The following is a 20,092-nucleotide window of genomic DNA, read 5'->3' as shown; positions in this document are numbered from 1 at the left end:
GGTTATTAAGAAATGTTAGAATGTTTATTGACTCTGTGTTTTAATAAGAATTATTCCCCTCATTTCTCAGTGATATGTCAGACAATCTGCTTGCATTAGTTATGTTTCATCTGAACTTTCATCTTTCTGAGGCTCCTCATGCATCCATCCACTGAGCAGCAGCAGTACCGTAGTCGCTAGAAAAAACGCGCAACGACACTTGAACATCGGCTGTCTGGACAGCGTTCCTGCAAAGCTCGGCTCACTTGACTGCAGTCCAGCAGCTCCGTAAGGACTCAGCATCACTCGAACTGGACGCAGGTCTGCAGGAACTGAAGCATCCGTGGATTTCTCTTGAATGGATACTAATTCAGAAGTACTTTTCCCTCAAGCTTGCGTGTCTCTCTTTTGGACTTGAAGCTCCACTGTCCAGTGACAGTGAATTACCACCCCACCAGATTTCGTTCCTGGGTATTGCGGCACTTTGCTGACGACTTGCAGTATAAATGCATCGCTAGAAGATCTGCTCCACTGCACCAAGACGCTCCGCATCTGTTTACTGTCTGCGCCGCACTTTAATCACTTTGCTGATTAAATATTAAAAATTTGGACTTTCCTTTGGACCAGTGCCCACGTCTTTTATCCTGTGATCTTGCTTTTTTTTTCCTCCTCTCGTGTCGTACTTCAGACCCTCCCTCTCCTGCCTCACAGCCCGTCGCCCCTCCACCGCTGCCCGTGAGTCAGTTCAAACAGCTGCATAGAAAATGTGAGTATTAATGCGGCGTTTCTGCTGCGCTCTTTTCTCAACAACATCATATCATCAAAATACCAATGGCATCTGTTCATTTCCGTGCATGGTTTTGGTTTGGTTTTGTTCAACTTGATGAACGAGTGTGCGCAACTAGAATGATTTCTTTCAGCTTGACGGATTTTGCTGACGCAAGTAAAAATTTCAGTCCCAGCATCACTGAATTATGTATTGAAGTGAGGATTTTTGCCAATCTAAAGCATGAGACGGGGCTATTTGAAGCTTTACATAACAATCTTCCACCACAGAATAAAAAATAAAGACTTTCCAGCATTTTGTGGGGCTTTGATGACTGAGGAGTTATCACCTCTTAAGGTCTATTAACATAAAAAGACTGATGAGGACATTCCTGATCTTTATCTGTTTTACATTTTTTCTCCTCTGGCTGTGGCAAAGGGAATGATCTGAAACTGTCCAGCAGCTGAGTCAGTTGCTGCTTCCTTTAGGACCTTGTTTGCTTTAATCCTCCTGTACCTATTACTCTTCCCCTGCTAGATTAACCCTTTCCTCTTTTCTCTACATCACTTTCCAGCCTCACTTTTTTCTCCCTCTCTCCAACACAACTCTCCTTAATGCATCACAACAACGCGTTGTTCTCTTTTCCTTCATCTAAATGTTCTTTATCATTACTATTTCTCTCACAGCCAAAACCTTCACGGGCAGGACGAATTTCTATTTTCTGCTTCCCATCTGTGCCCTATATTTTCTTCCTTGCTACCCCGTCCCATCCTTCACCTTCTCTTAGTCCTTGTTTCCTTTTTCCTTCTCTCCTTCACAGCCTATTTTCTTCATTCCTCAGCCAACATTAGCCAGTTTTTCCTTTCGAGAATCACGTGAGATTCTCTTTAAATGCACAGAACATACACCCGTTAACAGAACATCAACTAATCTCATTTTATAAAACGCTCCCTCTCCTCCTCTTCGCAGGTCTGCCCCAGATGCTGCTCCCCCAGCTGGACCCCCCGGGGCTCCAGGAGCCCCCGGTGCAGATGGAGCCCCAGCCGGCCCACCTGCAGGTCCACCCAACACCTCCAGCAACCGCAGGCTACAGCAGACACAGGCCCAAGTGGAGGAGGTGAGCTCCACCAGGCCAGACTAAGATTCTGGGCCAGAATGCGCTTTTACACATTAATGGATTAATCATACTATCTACATTTAATCTGTATTCACAGTGCAGAGTACATTATTTTGCTGAATGTGTTCTCTGGAAACGTCTGGTCCTCTTAATATATTATGGACTCTGCTGCAATTTGCAAATGGATTACAACTACTTGTATTTTCATATTTGTGATGAACAGCTTCAGAAAAGTCGTCATCTGTCCTCCGTAACACTGCCAAATGCTTTCTCATCCTGTCGGCTAGGTGGTGGATATCATGAGGGTGAATGTGGACAAGGTTTTGGAAAGGGACCAGAAGCTTTCAGAGCTGGATGACAGAGCGGACGCTCTCCAGGCCGGAGCCTCACAGTTTGAAAGCTGCGCAGCCAAGCTAAAGAACAAGTACTGGTGGAAGAACTGCAAGGTGGGCATATTAGTGTGGGTCCATTAACCAGACTGTTGTCACTGGAGGAAATACAGTCAGCTGCTTATGCCTATTAGTATGTGGTGTGGTGCATGGATTAGGTGGGAATCCAGCCCTCAGCTGTGTTATTTTAATACATCAAACAGCTGTTTAAGATGATGTACGTTGAAGAGAACGTATAGTTTCTGATGTGGGGATGTCGTCATCCTGCTCTCTTCACACGTTAATCTGTTAATGAGCTGCTGTGGGGGACTGAACAGATGCTTCAGGGGGAAATGGAAAAACGTCTTGTTAGTATAGTTTTCACCAAAGACTCAGAAATACCCAAGATATTAAAAGTCTAAAGCACAGAAAACCCAAAGAGCTGTAAGTGTTTTGTTATTCACGTTTATTTTTCTGTTTGCAGACACTGAAGTTACCTTATAGATTCATTTATAAAGGGAAATATTGTTATAGGAAATGTGTTTGCCCTTTTTTTCAGATGATGATCATGATGGGTATCATTGGAGTCATCGTGGTTGGAATAATATTCTGTAAGTAGAAAATATTTTCATCTTGGTCCTAATATAAAGACTGATTAGTTTAATGATTGACTGAGAGGTTAAAGTGCGTGTTTCTGACAGCTGACACATTATTTTATTTTAAAATAAGATTTCTTCCTAATTTGCAAGAGAAAATGATCCAGTAAATGATATCCCATTAATTGTTAGTTGGTTTCACAAGAAATGAATGGTTTGTTAAAACATGCGTTCAGGTACAAGACAGAAGCTGCATGTTATTTGTATTTCTGTTCTAACAAGGCCACATCTGGCCTGTGTCCTTCTGCTCTTATTATGAATTATGCATTGCTTCTTGATACACTAAATTATCAATATAACACCAATCTCAACAGTTATTTAATAAAAACAAACCACATAAGAAAGAGGAGCTGAGTTGTTTGTGTTGTTTTAAGTGATGCTCTGTGCAGATCCATTATTGACTCACCTTCCCTCTCTCCTTCACTCGCAGTGTACTTCTTCTACTGAGCTCAGCCCATCAGTTCAGATGGATATGGACTTAAGAATGATATAAGAGGGAAGAGAAAAAAAAAAACAAAACAAAACAAGCTCCGCTCCTTCCCTCCCCTCTCCTCCCTCTCTTCACACAGTCTTCCATCAAACCATCTTGCACTTATACATGACAGTACTGCTTATAGGTGTCTCTGCGCTCTTTGTCCCTCCTTTTCCTCCCTTCTTGCTGCTCTCTTCCACTGTTTGGGCGTCAAGTCTCACTCACTCTCTCCTGTCTCTGCACCTCATGTATTATTGAAGGACGCAGCAGGCAGAGTGAAAGTGGAAGAACGAAAGAGAAGGAAGGAGAGAGGAAATCCTTGTGACACAGAAACACACGGGGCTAAGCCCACTGAATGGAGCTACGGGGGAAACGTACAATGTACAGATGGTGAACGTGTGCAGGGAGATTTAACAAGAGTTCGCAGTCCTTTCTATCCAAAATGCACCAAAGCTTGTTCATAAAACCTTTTATGAGAGTCTTACATTTGTAAATTGTTACTGACTTGCCTAACTAACACAGTGATTCTGTCACAACTGCTACCATCAGTGCTACTTACTAACACAAAGTCATGTTAGATTAAGCTTATGATATTTTTTGTGTGTGCGTGTGTGTATTTGTGATCCAATGCATTATAGCAAGTAGCTTTTTCCAAATTTAGCTAATAGGCTTTATCAGTAACTTTTTCTTTTCCTTTCCTGCCCAACTTTTGGTGTCTTATTTTTGCAGTTCTTAGTAATTAGAAGACAAAAGGGAGAGTTTATTAAGCAAAGGTAGAGGTGAGTCAGGGAAAAGAGCCAGGGAATTGCAGCATTTTTGTGTATAAATGAGCAAAACTTCGTGACTGGTAAGTAATTATTGATAAAGTAATTCTATAACTAAGCTTCATTTGTACCTGCATTTTTGTACCACAGGTGGTGGTGGTTGCTTAGAGGCATAGTAATATGCACAGCAAAGCAAAGAGACAAGTAAGCACTGACAGACAATCTACATGAACTGACCACTCTCATCCAGAGGAAGGTCTCCTAACTCTCACTTGAACAGCGTCACAGCCATAGACGGATGAATGTGTAACGTCACATTTCAAACAGGTACAAATGTCCGCTCCTTTTGACAAAGTGTTTGATTGATTGATGTTGACCTGATCTATAAAAAGCAGGAAAAATGGGAGAAAAGATTTCATTTGGATCCAGATCCACCAGGCCCTCCCGCTCTCCCCTTCACTAATACAAAACCAGACTCACCTGTCACCGGCTTTATGATGTTTGTTTCTAACTTGCATGGCGAACAGTGTCCATAGTTTTGCTTATTTGTGTGACCTGTGTATCTGCCATTTCTGAATCTAACTGCCGACTGTAAATTTTCTTTTGTTAGTGGTTTAAAGGACTTGTGTATAATTTCTTTCCAATCTGATAACAAATGCTTATGCAATGCAGTGATGCTCAAGAGTTTGCCAAATTTTGTTAACTCCACTTCAGAGAAAAATAATATTCAGAGACTGCAAACGACTTCTACTGTAGTGAACAGTTAAAATGTGTAGTATCATAGGAGTAGAACCATAGTACACAGCTTTTCTCCTGAAAATGTGTTTATAAATTCTTTCAGGTTTTCGAGGGTTTTTGGATGTAAGAGAAGGTATTTCCCTCTCTTCGTAATGATTTTGAGTTGATAACATTGTGAAAATAGTGTACAAAGTGCATTTATGCATAAATGCAATAGTCAGCCAAAATACCTGATGATTTTGCACAACAATATTATTGTTGTGCAAAATTACCACGAGATAGGAGAACATGCGCTATCATTTACAACCTGAGATGCAAGAGATGCAACTGGATTTGCAAAAACAAATGCATGCTTCCCACTTTTGCTGATGCCAATAAAGAAATCATCAACAGAACTGATGGTGTTTTGTTATATTTTCCTGATAAATCCAGGCCAATGTACAGTACATCCTAATATACAGATTCTGATTCTGTGCATTTTATAAAGAGGAACTCGACTACAACATCACTCCAACTTTGTAACAACCTTACTTTGTCACAATCAGTTGTAACAAGGACAATTACAAATATTTGTAATTTTCAAAAACGCAAAACATTCATTGGGTCACAGAAGGTTTCATTGTGAAAACAATATCCATCACACAAACAAAAATAAAAAAAGAGACAACAGTTAAAACAGTACCAATAAGAACCAAATGGGAACAGTGCAGCAAAAAATGTGTCAAACAAATATTTGAGAGACTATTAACCAAAACATTAATGCACAGTTGAAAGTCTGGGCTTAATTTCATGCAAAGTCACATCCTTAGTTAATATTTACTACATAACAAATTACTTAAAGTATAGATCCTTAAAGTTGCTGGTCATGTGGAGTATTTATGTAACATGAAAACTAGAAAACAGTACAGTAGATCACCAATAACTCTAAACATGAAAACAGACAGAGCTGGTTTTTAGAAACTGACACTTAATTGAACTAATTTAAATTCAATAATTGACTGAGGCCAGATTGATTAGGTACAATCTCTTATATCTTAAACACAGTGCAATTGATATTTTACTGGGTTTCAAATCCAACATTTAAATTTAGTATTTACAACCTGTAAACTGAAGGTAAAACATAAAACTTCCTAATAAGATTATGTCAAACACCACTGGACACTGTGGTGAATTTGCTTAGTGCAACTTTGTACAGTGTTTATAGTATTACTTACAATAATACTCAACACCAAATATATAAATCAAATGCATCATACAGCTACAGTGATCATGTAGTTTCCCCAACAAATGTGTAGTTTTATATTCAGAAGGATGTTAAAAGAACCAGTGATGACTGTTTTATTTTAATAATTTAAACAAATGACACGGAGGAATCCTTTCTGGGCTCAGTTTTAAGTTAAGATTATTTACTGGAAAATCTCCCGCTTACTTATTTCATAACCTGGTAGAAGAAAAGCACAGTGATGATCAGGAAACCCAGAACCCACCAATAGCAATCTGCAGAGTGAAAAAGAAAGATGCAAGTAAGTGATGTACAATACATTTCACATTAAACTATCATAAGAGAGAAAACTAGAACAAACAAGATATAATATGTTAATAAGGAAAATTAGGGGCTGATATGTGGATTTGGTCGCTATTGCTCACAGCCAAGCCAGTTTTTCTCCACTTCCAGTTGAAACCAAATTATTTTCTAAACTATTTCTACAAGGAAACATTCAGTTTAGCAGCTACTCATAATTACCTGGTTCTGGACTTTCTACCAGCGCACTGACAGACAAAGGAGCATCCAGGGCTAAGTGTGACACCCTGCAGATGATTTTGGTTCCTGGGGAGACAGTGGTGGGCACAGTAAGATGAGAGGACAGGGAGTACGTCTTGTCACCATGCTGCCGATGGCTGGACAGAGAGCCTTGATTTTGAGAGACTGTGGGCTCTGTGTCTGTAGGAGAGAGGAACAACCACTCCACCTGAAAGGTGGGAGAGAGCAGAGAATCAATAACAACGAGGTTGGACAGAACCTTTTATACAGAACTTGCAATTCAAATAGCTGACAATAATAATCCTGGTGAAAGGATATCAGTTAACAATTACAGGTACAGACCTGAGCATCCAGTGGGTAGTATTTATTGCAGTGGCAAATCAGTGTCTGGGGGGACTTCAAAACCAGTTTCTCCTCTGAGAGTGAAACATGCGGAGGTTCTGAAAACAGAGGAGGAATTAGAAAACATGCTGCGGAGTTTTCTGAACGGACACATCGGATTAAACGGACACTTACGAATAACGTGGAGTTGAATGACCTGCTGGGCATGGAAATGTCCTAAGCTGACTGTACAGATGTAGGTCCCCTCATCCAAAACCTTCAGCGTGTTCAGACTCAGAGAGACGTTACCCTCACCAACAACCTGGGAAGCATCCATGTTGGAACCCATCCTTTCTTCATGCACTGAAAACATGGACGAGACGAGTAAGACAGGAAGAGACAAAACTATATCCTTCTTATTTGTTATGGACTTAAACTTGAAGCCACCTCAGGGTCTAAAAGCCCTTCATAAACCTGTGGAGGCCACACACACCCGTTCACGCCTACAGCACTTTCTTACCCACTGTGTTTCCTTCAGCATCATCCAGCCTTGTCTTCATTTCGAGCACTTTCGTCCCTTTACCTCTGTGCTGCAGGCGCCACTCAATTCCCACTTCCTGTGACAGGGGCGTCTCCTGCTGCTTGAAACCACAGTTCAGGAGGACATCGCCTCTCAGAGGTGCAGATACAGAATTCACGCTGGAAAACACCAGGAATATCACTGAGGAACAGAAAACACAGTGAGAAGGATGTTTTTGTTTGTCAAACCTGTAGTCAGGTCTAGATCTGAAGTTCTGGATCTCACCCTCAGTCAGTAGAGTTCCTGATTGGCTAAGGGGCAGATCCAGTTTGCTTTGCATCAGCGTTGATTGATCCTTCTCCACCGACAAAGTCTGCAGAATCAACGAAGTGCTGAACTCTACTGCATCCACGTTAACAGACACCATGAAATAAGCTGGATCTGAACTTTCCTGCGATCCACGAGGAGAGTAACGGCTTATTTCACACATCACCTCCTGCTCATTGCAGTCTGAATGGAGCAACACATCTGCGTTGGGGATCTCAGGTGACGACACTGCCACAAAGTGATGACACGAGAAGTTCAACAGATGTTTCGTTCACATCACACCAAAACCGTACACATAGAGGAGACGCGGAAAACCTTTGGCTTCAAATATGATGAGCTCTGGATCGGGGCTGGAGGGCGGCACAAACGGAGTGAGTGTTTCCAGGGTTTCATCTGGAACAACGGCAACATCTCTTAAAGCGAGAGTGGCTGGCGTCCGTGTGAAGGCACCTCCTATTCCACCCAGTCCAACGCCCTCCTCCACTAGGGTACAGGACAGCACAACATCTGCAAACCCATCAGCTGAGCAACAAGGGACAGATTTGAACAAAGAACGATAGGTTAACTTTCTTATAAATTAATAAATAAAGGACAACTATATAGGCACTGACTTTGAAAAGACTTAAAGAACAGAGTCATTTAAACCAAATAAATAATTAATAATTGAACCATTATCAAATCTTATGTGTTGGATGTTTCATTGTTTACTTGCCTTTAGTCACATTTCCCATTTTTGCTTTAAACTGACTTTCATACTGGCTTACTGGACCACTAGCTATCTGTAGTTATGTATAATTAATGCTAATTGTAGGGTTTCCTACAAAACTTGCGTTATATTTTAGTTTATTTCCGAGTGTAGTCAACTGTCTCTAATATGTCCAGCATCAATAAAGATGAATACTCTTACCAGAAGCGCGGGTCATGAAGCATCCAAACAAAATGACTTCAAGAATCATCATGGACTCTGCTTCCCTTGTTTTCATCAGCTAGAAGTTTTTAAATCGACACGTACGACAAAAAGACCAAATCAAGTGTAGAAACAGCTGAGGACACAGAAGCACCAGCACCGCTTTCACTTTTGATTTCAACAACAAACAACACCTCAGTCCGTCGCTGCACAGTTTAGTTAGTTTTTTTTTTTTTACAGTCTGTCTTTCATCCCATCGCTAATGTACAACATGCGTACTGTAGTAAATTTGATCTAATCTGGTCGTAAACTCTTGAGCTTGTGCAGGAACTATCCACGGATCATGCGCATTACGCAGCAGTGGAGGAGTGAAAGTGAAAGTGAGTGAGTCCAATCACCGAACAGCAGGCGGCAGGTCATAGGTCACTGTGGAGTTATATTCTACTCCAAATACACTTTGACAAATACATTTACTCGAATTTAATACTGCGAGCTAGTTGTAGTAGTATTTCGATGCTGCCTGTTTGCGATGCAGTATTTTAAAGGTAGATTTAAACGCATGTTTAGACAGAAAAATAACTGATGATGCAGCTAGTTAGAGTTAAGTTGAACTTATTTCTCTTTACTAACCCTGTAAATGACTGGTCATTGAAGGTTAATGAGGTCATATGTCGGCACACCTGGACACAGTGTGACCACCATCTGTGTTTGGAGATGGTGCTCCCAGTTCCACTTTCTAATCATTAGTGTCCTCTGGCCAACACTTAGGTAGGTGTCCCTTATTCTTATCCTTCAGGGGAACTGCTGCGTCTTAAAAATAATATGACTAAGAAATTAATAATTTCTTCATTTTTTTGTCATTTAAACTTTCAGACTGCTCTAAAACCAATGTATACAAAAATACAAACATGCAAAACCGTAACAAATACACAGTAGCTGAATTAACAATTATTATTACATCTTTATTGTAATCTGAAAAAGAGTTGTGAATCAAATCTTTCTTTGTGTGTTTGTCATCATTTATTTTTAGTTTGCACATCTTGTGAAACTAACTTAATGATGTATAGCAATTTTAGTTCTCCTTCATGGTCTTGTGGATCCAGTTCAGGTAGTTGGTGACTTTGGTATAGACGCCATATGTTCCCTGCTGCCCACACTCAAAACCCCAGCTGACAATCCCAGCACCCCAATACCGTCCACTGTCACTCAGGACGAAGGGGCCTCCGCCGTCCCCTAGGCAGGAGTCTTTCCCACCTTCCGGGAGTCCAGCACAAAACATGTTGCGTGTCAGGCCTGTTCTGTTGTTTCTTGTCTTAAAATTGATTGAATTAGCGCACGTCTTCTTGTCGACCAAAGGGACGTACACATACTTCAGCTTATTTGACCAAATCCTCCGTCTGTCTGTAGTGCCAAAGCCTGACACCAGTCTAAAAAAGATATAGACACAGTTACAGTAGATAAATCAGAGCCTCCTGTTTAGAAGCTGGAGAAAAGTCACAGGAAATAATGAAATACAGACAAACTTTACCCCATGGTGCCAGTTTGGTAAGATGCGCCCGCTGCTGGTAAACACACTGGCATTACAGAGGAGTTAAAAGTGATGGGATCTCGCAGTTTGATCAATGCAATGTCATTGTTGTAGTCGACATAATTGGGGTTGTTGTACTGAGGGTGAACGTGGACAGAGGCAGCATACACAGGAGAACTCATGTCTCTTTTAATATCTGTCAGTCCTGTGTAAACCTGGAAATTAACATAAAAGATAAAAAAATGTGTTCACTGTAAAAACATGACTACAGTGGACACACAGGTAACAACTATAGTAGTCTACTTACTTTTACTGTATCATTTGATGCTAGTATTCCATGACTTAATGCAACACTAGCTGCAGTCATGATCCAGCGGTCTGCAATTATCATGCCTCCTCCTCTTCCTCCCTCTATATTCACCATCACTTGCCAGGGGATGGTCTCGTCTGGAGCATCACTGCCTCCAATGATTCTCTGATAGGCAGAAATACGTTTTGTTGGTTGACCACAAACTGAAAGAGATGGATATAAATAAGGTTTAACCGTGCTACCCTTTGTCAGACAGATTTTATTTAAGTGATTTCTTAATCAATAAAAGCAATAGCAATAATCAGGCCTGGGTGTAGCAAGTGAAATTTAACTCAGCTTTCCAAAATATGTGGTCAATCACAGCTCGTCATAATAATCAGGAAGGGGGCAAATAGTTTTTCACAGCACTGTACATTAAGAAACAAAGATTTATCCATATTTTAATACCTGGTATGCATGTTGGTGTAACGTCACTATTGTTATTGGATTTCCATTTTCCATCTGCTTGACAGGTGAACGTAGCTGAACAGCAGAGGGATGAAGGTATTCATTTTTAAATGAAGCTACACCAAAAAATATCAATAGTTTTTCTTTATTATTATCCTTTTTTGCAGTTATCTTACCATTTAATTCCCCAGCGAGATAATAAAATGGTTCGTTACAATGATACTGAATAACAGAAAGGTACTGATTCTGAGAGCCTGACAGGAAGGTCACCCGTCCATTCAGTAAAGGTTCAGGTTCTCCACAATCAGTTACTGCTCAAGAAAAAAACAAGGGCATATTCACTATACCTCAAGAAGATCGTGAACATAACATTGAAGTACTATCGCACTGAATATAGAGACAAATCAGATCAAATCAAAAGTACTAAGCCACACTGACAACATTAGTTTGTGTTTTGGCTTGGACGATGACACAAGTGATGAAAAGTTGCATTTTGTTGTGTTTCTTGATCACAATGACCATGATGCCTGTAAAAACTAGTGGTTGGAATTTATTTTGAAGTTGGGGACATAATGCTTCAATGGAAAAAAGGGACCTGACCATAAAAACTCTACCTATTGCCTTGTGGGTAGCAGAGAAACCGATGTGCTGTTGTTGCTCTGGAGTGGAGTCACTTGTTTGGAAAATTAACGTAAGTCTGTTGCCTGGAGAAAGAATCGGCTTTTTGCTTGGGTGATCAGAAGAACTTCCCTGACCACAAAACTTCCCCAAAACCTTTTGATCATAGAGAACCTGAAAAAAAAACAGCAAAGGGACAATGTAAACAATCATAGGTGCCATCACTGTGTAAGATAAGCAACACTATGTAATTTATATCAGACATCAGTCACTGTGGTTACAGGTGAAAGTAACACTAATGTATTTAGCTAAAATAGTGAAGTAATATAAAACTAGAACTGAAGTGAACCAGAGAAATGGTATGACCAACCTTTCATTACATTGTTGTCCTATCTAAGGAAATAAAAGAAGGAAAATTAAGTTCTGTGTGATCTTAAGAGTTGATCAGGTAATTATTTATTTAAAATGTTATTCAATTGAAACCAGCTCTAATTCGTTGCCAGCATGTCAATCATGGTGAAAGTAAATAATACACTACAATCTGAGTTTGACACTTGAGAATGAAAACACTAATGTAGATGTTGAAATGTGAATCTGACTGTAAGAGAGTCTTGATGGCAGCCGTCAGAAGTTTTAATATCCAGGTGTTTCAGAGTCAACTGGATCTGGAAGCCCTCAGGAACCCAGAGGTCCCACTGTCTCATCAGGTTAGGAGGGTAGGGCCTGGGATACTGGGGGGACTGGACCTCCCCATGCATTGCAGGCACAGAGTCAACCAACCTCGAGCCCCCCCACACAGCAAAACTAAATAACCTGAAAAGATGCATCAACAAACAAAGCTGGAACTACGATTCTAGTCCAAAGTGGATACAAACAGAAAGAGCACAAACACAGTGACACAATCAGTAGATGCTTTTAAAGTTACACTACATTACTCTGACAAATTGATTATTCAACGTCAAAAACTACATGTCTGTAACATCAGTAGTAAACAGTTCATAATGCCAGAACAATTACAACCTCCACACTTCTAGCAGGTTTTGAGAAACAAAATCAAATTCAAGAAAAGGAAAACTTCACAGGAACTTTTAATGTGCAAGTTAAAAATCATGGTCAAGCTTACCAGATGATGCAGCAGAAGCGAGTCATGTCGGGAAGAAATATACTGTCTATGTCTATGTGTGATTAATGAGAAAGAGAAATGTTCTGTGCCTCGAATGTATCATCAATGTAGTTCAGCCTGTAGCTTGCAGTGGAAGTTAACCTTAAATATTTGGCTTTGTTTATCTTGGCAAAAAATAAAGAGCTGTAGCACAAAAGTCTCAATAATGGATCATTAACCATTAAACAGAGAAACTAAGAAAAACATTTAAAAATTAAAGTCTTTTGGTTTGAAGTAAAAAGGTAAAAGGATTAGAAAAAGTTGAATGAAAACTTAACAAAAAGAAAATAGAAAGCAATGGCCTGTGATCTATATTTATATCACAGTATATGGAATAAACATATCAACCAACAAAGAAGATACAGTTGAGATAAAACATGAAAAGACACACAAACATTATATAAACATTATATTATATTATTTCAATCTGAAGGAAATATGCAGTATTTAATTTTAAATACAATATTGTGAATTATGTGAATAATCTATTGAACATTTGTTTGATACTTTCAGGAAGGTTTGGAAATGATTCTAGTCGTGATTACTAGTGATTTGAAGTTTATCAACAACTCGCTGACTGATGCTACCCACAAGAGGCTGTTTAGAGCAAAATGAATCATCATGCTGTGATGAATTACTGTAAATTTTAGTTCTCCTGCATGGTCTTGTGGATCCAGTTCAGGTAGTTGGTGACTTTGGTATAGACTCCATATGTTCCCTGCTGCCCACACTCAACCCCCCAGCTGACAATCCCAGCAGCCCAGTACCGTCCACTGTCACTCAGGACAAAGGGACCGCCGGTGTCTCCTTGGCAGGAGTCTTTCCCACCTTCAGGGATTCCGGCACAAAACATATTATTTGTCAGGCTTGGTATGTTGGTAAGTTTCGTCTTCGACACACTGATTGAATTATTGCACGTATCCTGGTCGACCAAAGGGACGTACACATACTTCAGCTTATTTGTTAAAACCATCCGGCTGTCATTTGTTTTTATTATTCCAAATCCTGACACCAGTCTGAAAATGATATAGACACAGTTACAGTAGATAAATCAGAGCCTCCTGTTTAGAAGCTGCAGAAAAGTCACAGGAAATAATTTAATACAGACAAACTTTACCCCATGTTGCCAGTTTGGTAAGTTGCACCCTCTGCTGGCAAACACACTGGCATTACAGAGGAGTTAAAAGTGATGGGATCTCGCAGTTTGATCAATGCAATGTCATTGTTGTAGTCGACATAATTGGGGTTGTTGTACTGAGGGTGAACGTGGACAGAGGCAGCATACACAGGAGAACTCATGTCTCTTTTAATATCTGTCACTCCTGTGTAAACCTGCAAATTAACATAAAAGATAAAAAAATGTGTTCACTGTAAAAACATGACTACAGTGGACACACAGGTAACAACTATAGTTGTCTACTTACTTTTACTGTATCATTTGATGCTAGTATTCCCTGATTTGATACAACATGAGCTGCAGTCATGATCCAGCGGTCTGCAATTATCATGCCTCCTCCTCTTCCTCCCTCTATATTCATCATCACTTGCCAGGGGATGGTGTCGTCTGGAGCATCACTGCCTCCAATGATTCTCTGATAGACAGATATACGTTTTGTTGGTTGGCCACAAACTGAAACAGATGGATATAAATAAGGTTTAACCGTGCCTTCCTTTGTCAGACAGATTTTATTTGAGTGTTTTCTTGACTCAACATGTCTGGCAGTAATCTGGTCAGGTTGCAGCAAGTGAAATTTAACTTAGCTTTCCAAAAAATGTGGTCAATCACAGCTGGTCATAATAATCAGGAAGGGGGAAGATAGATCGTTTTTCACAGCACTGAACATTAAGAAACATAGATTCATCCATATTTTAATACCTGGTATACATGTTGGTGTAATGTCACTATTGTGATTGGATTTCCATTTTCCATCTGCTTGACAGGTGAACGTAGCTGAACAGCAGAGGGATGAAGTTATTTATTTTTAAATGACGCTACACCAAAAATATCAATAGTTTTTCTTTATTATTATCCTTTTTTGCAGTTATCTTACCATTTATGTCCCCAGCGAGATAATAAAATGGTTCGTTACAATGATACTGAATAACAGAAAGGTACTGATTCTGAGAGCCCGACAGGAAGGTCACCCGTCCATTCAGCAAAGGTTCAGGTTCTCCACAACCAGTTACTGCTGAAGAAAAAAACAAGGGCATATTAATATCTTGCTAGTGATACCAGACATATTGTATCATAGTACATTTCTTTATTTGACACAAAATCATATGCCATTGCCATTGGTCACATTCTCTGGCCTCTTGAACCCTGGAAAGACAGCAACAACCAAACTATAAACTCTAATTCTATAACTTTAGTTACTGTCAACCAAACACAACAGTTTACACAACTCACTGTGTGTGCTGTACTCTAGGCTCCAGCCATTGCTCAGGCCTTCTTCATCAGTGTGATAGTCCAGTCGGACAGTGTTGGAGTTTGTGGCTATTAGACCTGGACTCTTTGCACCACACAGCTTCATCGGCTCTCTGCCTGGAACAGTTACCTCAAGAAGAAGAGAAAGTTTATACATATGCATTGAGGCAGATCAGATTAGCTTTGTTTTATTTTCATTTGTCTGAATCAAGCCTGTCTTCATTACCTGCAGCCAGTGATGTAAGCAGCTGGGACCTTCCTGAGTGTCCACACTGTCAATGTGGAAGTTGCCAGTAAAGTTGAGGATGACAGTGAATCTGGGCTCTACAGAGATAATATGTTTGCAGGACAGAAAAGGGGGTGAGGGCTGAGGGTACCCTGGACTGGACAGACGTCCCTCGCGTTTGTCAAATATACAACCACTGCATGATACTGGACAAAGGTAAAATTATTGATGTACTAAAAAGTCAAGACTGAGTAGTTCACTTCATAATAAAGATATAGCAGGACTAATGCCACACCTATACATTACGCACAATGAAGTACACACAAACAAGTCTGTGCTCGTCACGTTACTCACAGACACATGTGCGCTGGTCCAAATGAAGCTTGTAACCATTGTGGCAGGAGCAGCGGTATGAACCAGGGGTGTTGACACAGAGCTGTGAGCAGAGTGGGCCTAAGCCATCTCCAGGGTCTGGTTTTGAACATTCATCTATGTCTGATAATGGCAGAATTATTAAGAAGAATATCTAACCTACAAAATGTACATACAGTAACTGTGTGGCTTAGTTTTCATTTGTGACGTTCATGATACCTCAAGAAGATCGTGAATATAACATTGAAGTATTATCGTACTGTATATAGAGACAAATCAGATCAAATCAAAAGTACTAAGCCACACACTGACAACATTAGTTTGTGTTTTGGCTTGGACGATGACACACTTGAAGGAAAGTTGCATTTTGTTGTGTTTCTTGATCACAATGACCATGATGCCTGAAAAACTAGTGGTTGGAATTTATTTTGAAAGTTGGGGACATAATGCTTCAATGGAAAAAAGGGAGCTGACCATAAAAACTCTACCTATTGCCTTGTGGGTAGCAGAGAAACCGATGTGCTGTTGTTGCTCTGGAGTGGAGTCACTTGTTTGGAAAATTAATGTAAGTCTGTTGCCTGGAGAAAGAATCGGCTTTTTGCTTGGGTGATCAGAAGAACGTCCCTGACCACAAAACTTCCCCAAAACCTTTTGATCATAGAGAACCTGAATAAAAAACAGCAAAGGGACAATGTAAACAATCATAGGTGCCATCACTGTGTAAGATAAGCAACACTATGTAATTTATACCAGACATCAGTCACTGTGGTTACAAGTGACAATAACACTTATGTATTTAGCTAAAATACTGAAGTACAGTAATATAAAACTAGAACTGAAGTGAACCAGAGAAATGGTATGACCAACCTTTCATTACATTATTGTCCTATCTTAGCAAATAAAAGAAGGAAAATGAAGTTCTGTGTGATCTTAAGAGTTGAAAAAGTTGATCAGGTAATTATTTATTTAAAATGTTATTCAATTGAAACCAGCTCTAATTCGTTGCCAGCATGTCAATCATGGTACAAGTAAAAAATACACTACAATCTGAGTTTGGCACTTGAGAATGAAAACACTAATGTAGATGTTGAAATGTGAATCTGACTGTAAGAGAGTCTTGATGGCAGCCGTCAGAAGTTTTAATATCCAGGTGTTTCAGAGTCAACTGGATCTGGAAGCCCTCAGGAACCCAGAGGTCCCACTGCCTCATCAGGTTAGGAGGGTAGGGCCGTGGATACTGGGGGGACTGGACCTCCCCATGCATTGCAGGCACAGAGTCAACCAACCTCGAGCCCCCCCCACACAGCAAAACTAAATAACCTGAAAAGGTGCATCAACAAACAAAGCTGGAACTACGATTCTAGTCCAAAGTGGATACAAACAGAAAGAGCACAAACACAGTGACACAATCAGTAGATGCTTTTAAAGTTACACTACATTACTCTGACAAATTGATTATTCAACGTCAAAAACTACATGTCTGTAACATCAGTAGTAAACAGTTCATAATGCCAGAACAATTACAACCTCTACACTTCTAGCAGGTTTTGAGAAACAAGATCAAATTTAAGAAAAGGAAAACTTCACAGGAACTTTTAATGTGCAAGTTAAAAATCATGGTCAAGCTTACCAGATGATGCAGCAGAAGCGAGTCATGTCGGGAAGAAATATACTGTCTATGTCTATGTGTGATTAATGTGCTAAGAGAAATGTTCTGTGCCTTGAATGTATCATCAATGTAGTTCAGCCTGTAGCTTGCAGTGGAAGTTAACCTTAAATATTTGGCTTTGTTTATCTTGGCAAAAAATAAAGAGCTGTAGCACAAAAGTCTACAGTTCTTAATGGATCATTAACCATTAAACAGAGAAACTAAGAAAAACATTTAAGAATTAAAGTCTTTTGGTTTGAAGTAAAAAGGTAAAAGGATTAGAAAAAGTTGAATGAAAACTTAACAAAAAGAAAATAGAAAGCAATGGCCTGTGATCTATATTTATATCACAGTATATGGAATAAACATATCAACCAACAAAGAAGATACAGTTGAGATAAAACATGAAAAGACACACAAATCGGTATTATATAAACATTTTATTTCAATCTGAAGGAAATATGCAGTATTTAATTTTAAATACAATATTGTGAATTAAGTGAATAATCTGTAGGAATCTAGCCACAGGGGTTGCAAGCCAGTGACTTCTGTGCCAGTCCCAAGCCCGGATAAATAGAGAGGGTTGCGTCAGGAAGGGCATCTGGCGTAAAAATTGCCAAAAACAACCATGTGAATTATACATACGAATTTCATACCGGATCGGTCGAGGCCCGGGTTAACAACGACCGGGTGTCGGTGGAAATTGGACTACTGTTGGTCGAAGAAAGAGGGGAGGCAGAAGGGTTTGTGGTCAGAGAGAGAAGAGTAAGGCAGGAACATAGATCTGAGAATAGGGACTCTTAACGTTGGCACAATGACAGGGAAAGGCAGAGAGCTGGCAGACATGATGGAGAGAAGGAAGGTAGATGTTCTGTGTGTGCAGGAGACAAGATGGAAGGGCAGCAAAGCACGTAGTATTGGAGGAGGATACAAACTGTTCTACCATGGTGTGGATAGGAAGAGAAATAGGGTAGGAGTGATCTTGAAGGTGGAGTTTGTGAGCAATGTTCTAGAGGTGAAAAGAGTCTCGGACAGGGTGATGAGCCTAAAGCTAGAAATTGAAGGGGTGATGATGAATGTAGTCAGTGGGTATGCACATCAAGTTGGCTGTGAGTTAGAAGAAAAGGAGAGATTCTGGAGTGAGTTTGATGAGGTCATAGAGAGTATCCCCAGAGGAGAGAGAGTTGTTGTTGGAGCAGACTTCAATGGGCATGTTGGTGAGGGCAACAGAGGTGATGAGGAGGTGATGGGCAAGTTTGGTGAAAAGGAAAGGAATCTAGAAGGACAGATGGTGGTGGACTTTGCTAAGAGGATGGGAATGGCTGTAGTCAACACTTAGTCCCAGAAGCCAGAGAAACACAGAGTGACATACAGAAGTGGAGGTAGGAGTACGCAGGTGGACTACATCCTATGTAGACGAGGTCATTTGAGAGACGTTAGTGACTGCAAAGTGGTGGTAGGAGAGAGTGTAGCCAGACAGCACCGCATGGTGGTGTGTAAGATGACTCTGGAGGTCAGGAAGAAGAAAAGAGGGAAGTCAGAGAAGAAGACCAAGTGGTGGAAGTTAAAGAATGAAGAAACTTGTGCGGAATTCAGACAGAAGTTGAGACAGGTTCTGGGTGGTCAGGATGAGCTTCCAGATGACTGGGAAACTACAGCAGAGGTTATCAGGGAAACAGGTAGGAAGGTGCTAGGTGTGTCATCTGGAAAGAGGAAAGAAGGTAAAGACACTTGGTGGTGGAATGAGGAAGTACAGGAATGCGTCCAGAGGAAGAAGTTAGCTAGAAGGAAGTGGGATGTAGAAAGGACTGAGGAAAGTAGACAGGAGTACAAGGAAGCACAGCGTAGAGTGAAGAGAGAGGTGGCAAAGGCCAAACAGACAGCTTACGATGAGCTGTATGACAGGTTAGACACAAAGGAAGGAGAGAAGGACTTGTACAGGCTAGCCAGACAGAGAGATAGAGATGGGAAGGATGTGAGACAGATAAGGGTAATTAAGGACAGAGATGGAAAGATGCTAACAACCCAGGAGAGTGTGCAGAAAAGATGGAAGGAGTATTTTGAGGAGCTGATGAACGAGGAAAATGACAGGGAAAGAAGGGAGGAAGATGTGGATGTTGTGAAGCAGGAAATAGCAGAGATTGGAAAGGATGAGGTTAGGAAGCCTTTGAAAAGGATGAAGACTGGAAAGGCTGTTGGTCCTGATGACGTACCTGTGGAGGTGTGGAAGTGCTTAGGAGAGACAGCAGTGGAGTTTCTAAACAGTTTGTTCAATAGGATTCTAGAGAGTGAGAAGATGCCTGAGGAATGGAGGAGAAGCGTTCTGGTTCCGATCTTTAAGAACAAGGGTGACACGCAGAACTGCAGCAACTATAGAGGAATAAAGTTGATGAGCCACACAATGAAGCTGTGGGAAAGAGTAGTGGAAGCCAGGCTTAGGAAGAAGGTGGAGATATGTGAGCAGCAGTATGGTTTCATGCCCCGTAAGAGCACCACTGATGCCATTTTTGCTTTGAGAATGTTGATGGAAAAGTACAGAGATGGACAGAAGGAGCTGCATTGTGTCTTTGTAGATTTAGAGAAGGCGTATGACAGGAGCTGTGGTACTGTATGAGGTCGTCGGGAGTGGCAGAGAAGTACGTCAGACTAGTTCAGGACA

General features: G+C 40.5%; 3 protein-coding genes across 5 annotated transcripts; 1 reads left to right on the top strand and 2 right to left on the bottom strand.

The window, feature by feature from the left end:
* The first annotated feature begins 236 nt into the window (after positions 1 to 236).
* Positions 237 to 3,382, top strand: zgc:92912 (R-SNARE_VAMP2 domain-containing protein). The gene is made up of 5 exons (XM_026370657.1): positions 237 to 745; positions 1,715 to 1,862; positions 2,150 to 2,308; positions 2,790 to 2,841; positions 3,317 to 3,382. Coding segments are annotated over exons 1-5 (378 nt in total). The 5' UTR covers positions 237 to 743; the 3' UTR covers positions 3,334 to 3,382.
* A 2,077-nt stretch (positions 3,383 to 5,459) lies between these two features.
* On the bottom strand, positions 5,460 to 9,052 carry tapbpl (TAP binding protein like). Its single transcript, XM_026370602.1, has 8 exons — positions 8,698 to 9,052; positions 8,106 to 8,312; positions 7,749 to 8,018; positions 7,464 to 7,664; positions 7,139 to 7,306; positions 6,965 to 7,062; positions 6,605 to 6,830; positions 5,460 to 6,357 (listed from the first exon to the last, which is right to left on the bottom strand). The coding sequence occupies exons 1-8, from the start codon at positions 8,771 to 8,773 to the stop codon at positions 6,290 to 6,292; spliced, it is 1,314 nt and encodes a 437-aa protein (XP_026226387.1). The 5' UTR covers positions 8,774 to 9,052; the 3' UTR covers positions 5,460 to 6,289.
* Positions 9,053 to 9,686: 634 nt separating this feature from the next.
* LOC113169271 (complement C1s subcomponent-like) lies at positions 9,687 to 17,561 on the bottom strand. Of its 3 annotated transcripts, none has more exons than XM_026370549.1 (11): positions 17,416 to 17,561; positions 16,891 to 17,105; positions 16,274 to 16,451; positions 15,768 to 15,908; positions 15,414 to 15,619; positions 15,170 to 15,317; positions 11,159 to 11,296; positions 10,983 to 11,057; positions 10,533 to 10,738; positions 10,226 to 10,440; positions 9,687 to 10,124 (listed from the first exon to the last, which is right to left on the bottom strand). In XM_026370549.1, the coding sequence occupies exons 2-11, from the start codon at positions 17,047 to 17,049 to the stop codon at positions 9,770 to 9,772; spliced, it is 1,821 nt and encodes a 606-aa protein (XP_026226334.1). In that variant the 5' UTR covers positions 17,050 to 17,105; positions 17,416 to 17,561; the 3' UTR covers positions 9,687 to 9,769. The 3 variants fall into 3 exon arrangements, with proteins under 3 accessions (XP_026226334.1, XP_026226335.1, XP_026226336.1); XM_026370550.1 differs by having other exon boundaries at positions 11,159 to 11,293; XM_026370551.1 differs by lacking the exons at positions 15,170 to 15,317; positions 15,414 to 15,619; positions 15,768 to 15,908; ... (1 more) ...; positions 16,891 to 17,105; positions 17,416 to 17,561 and adding exons at positions 11,597 to 11,774; positions 12,200 to 12,413; positions 12,724 to 12,857 and having other exon boundaries at positions 9,689 to 10,124; positions 11,159 to 11,293.
* Positions 17,562 to 20,092: the final 2,531 nt, after the last annotated feature.

This window comes from Anabas testudineus, chromosome 16 (genome assembly GCF_900324465.2).
Source record: "Anabas testudineus chromosome 16, fAnaTes1.2, whole genome shotgun sequence".
In the NCBI taxonomy this organism is placed as follows: domain Eukaryota; kingdom Metazoa; phylum Chordata; class Actinopteri; order Anabantiformes; family Anabantidae; genus Anabas; species Anabas testudineus.
Note: the sequence above shows the minus strand (reverse complement) of the source record. Positions and strands in the feature narration are given on the sequence as shown.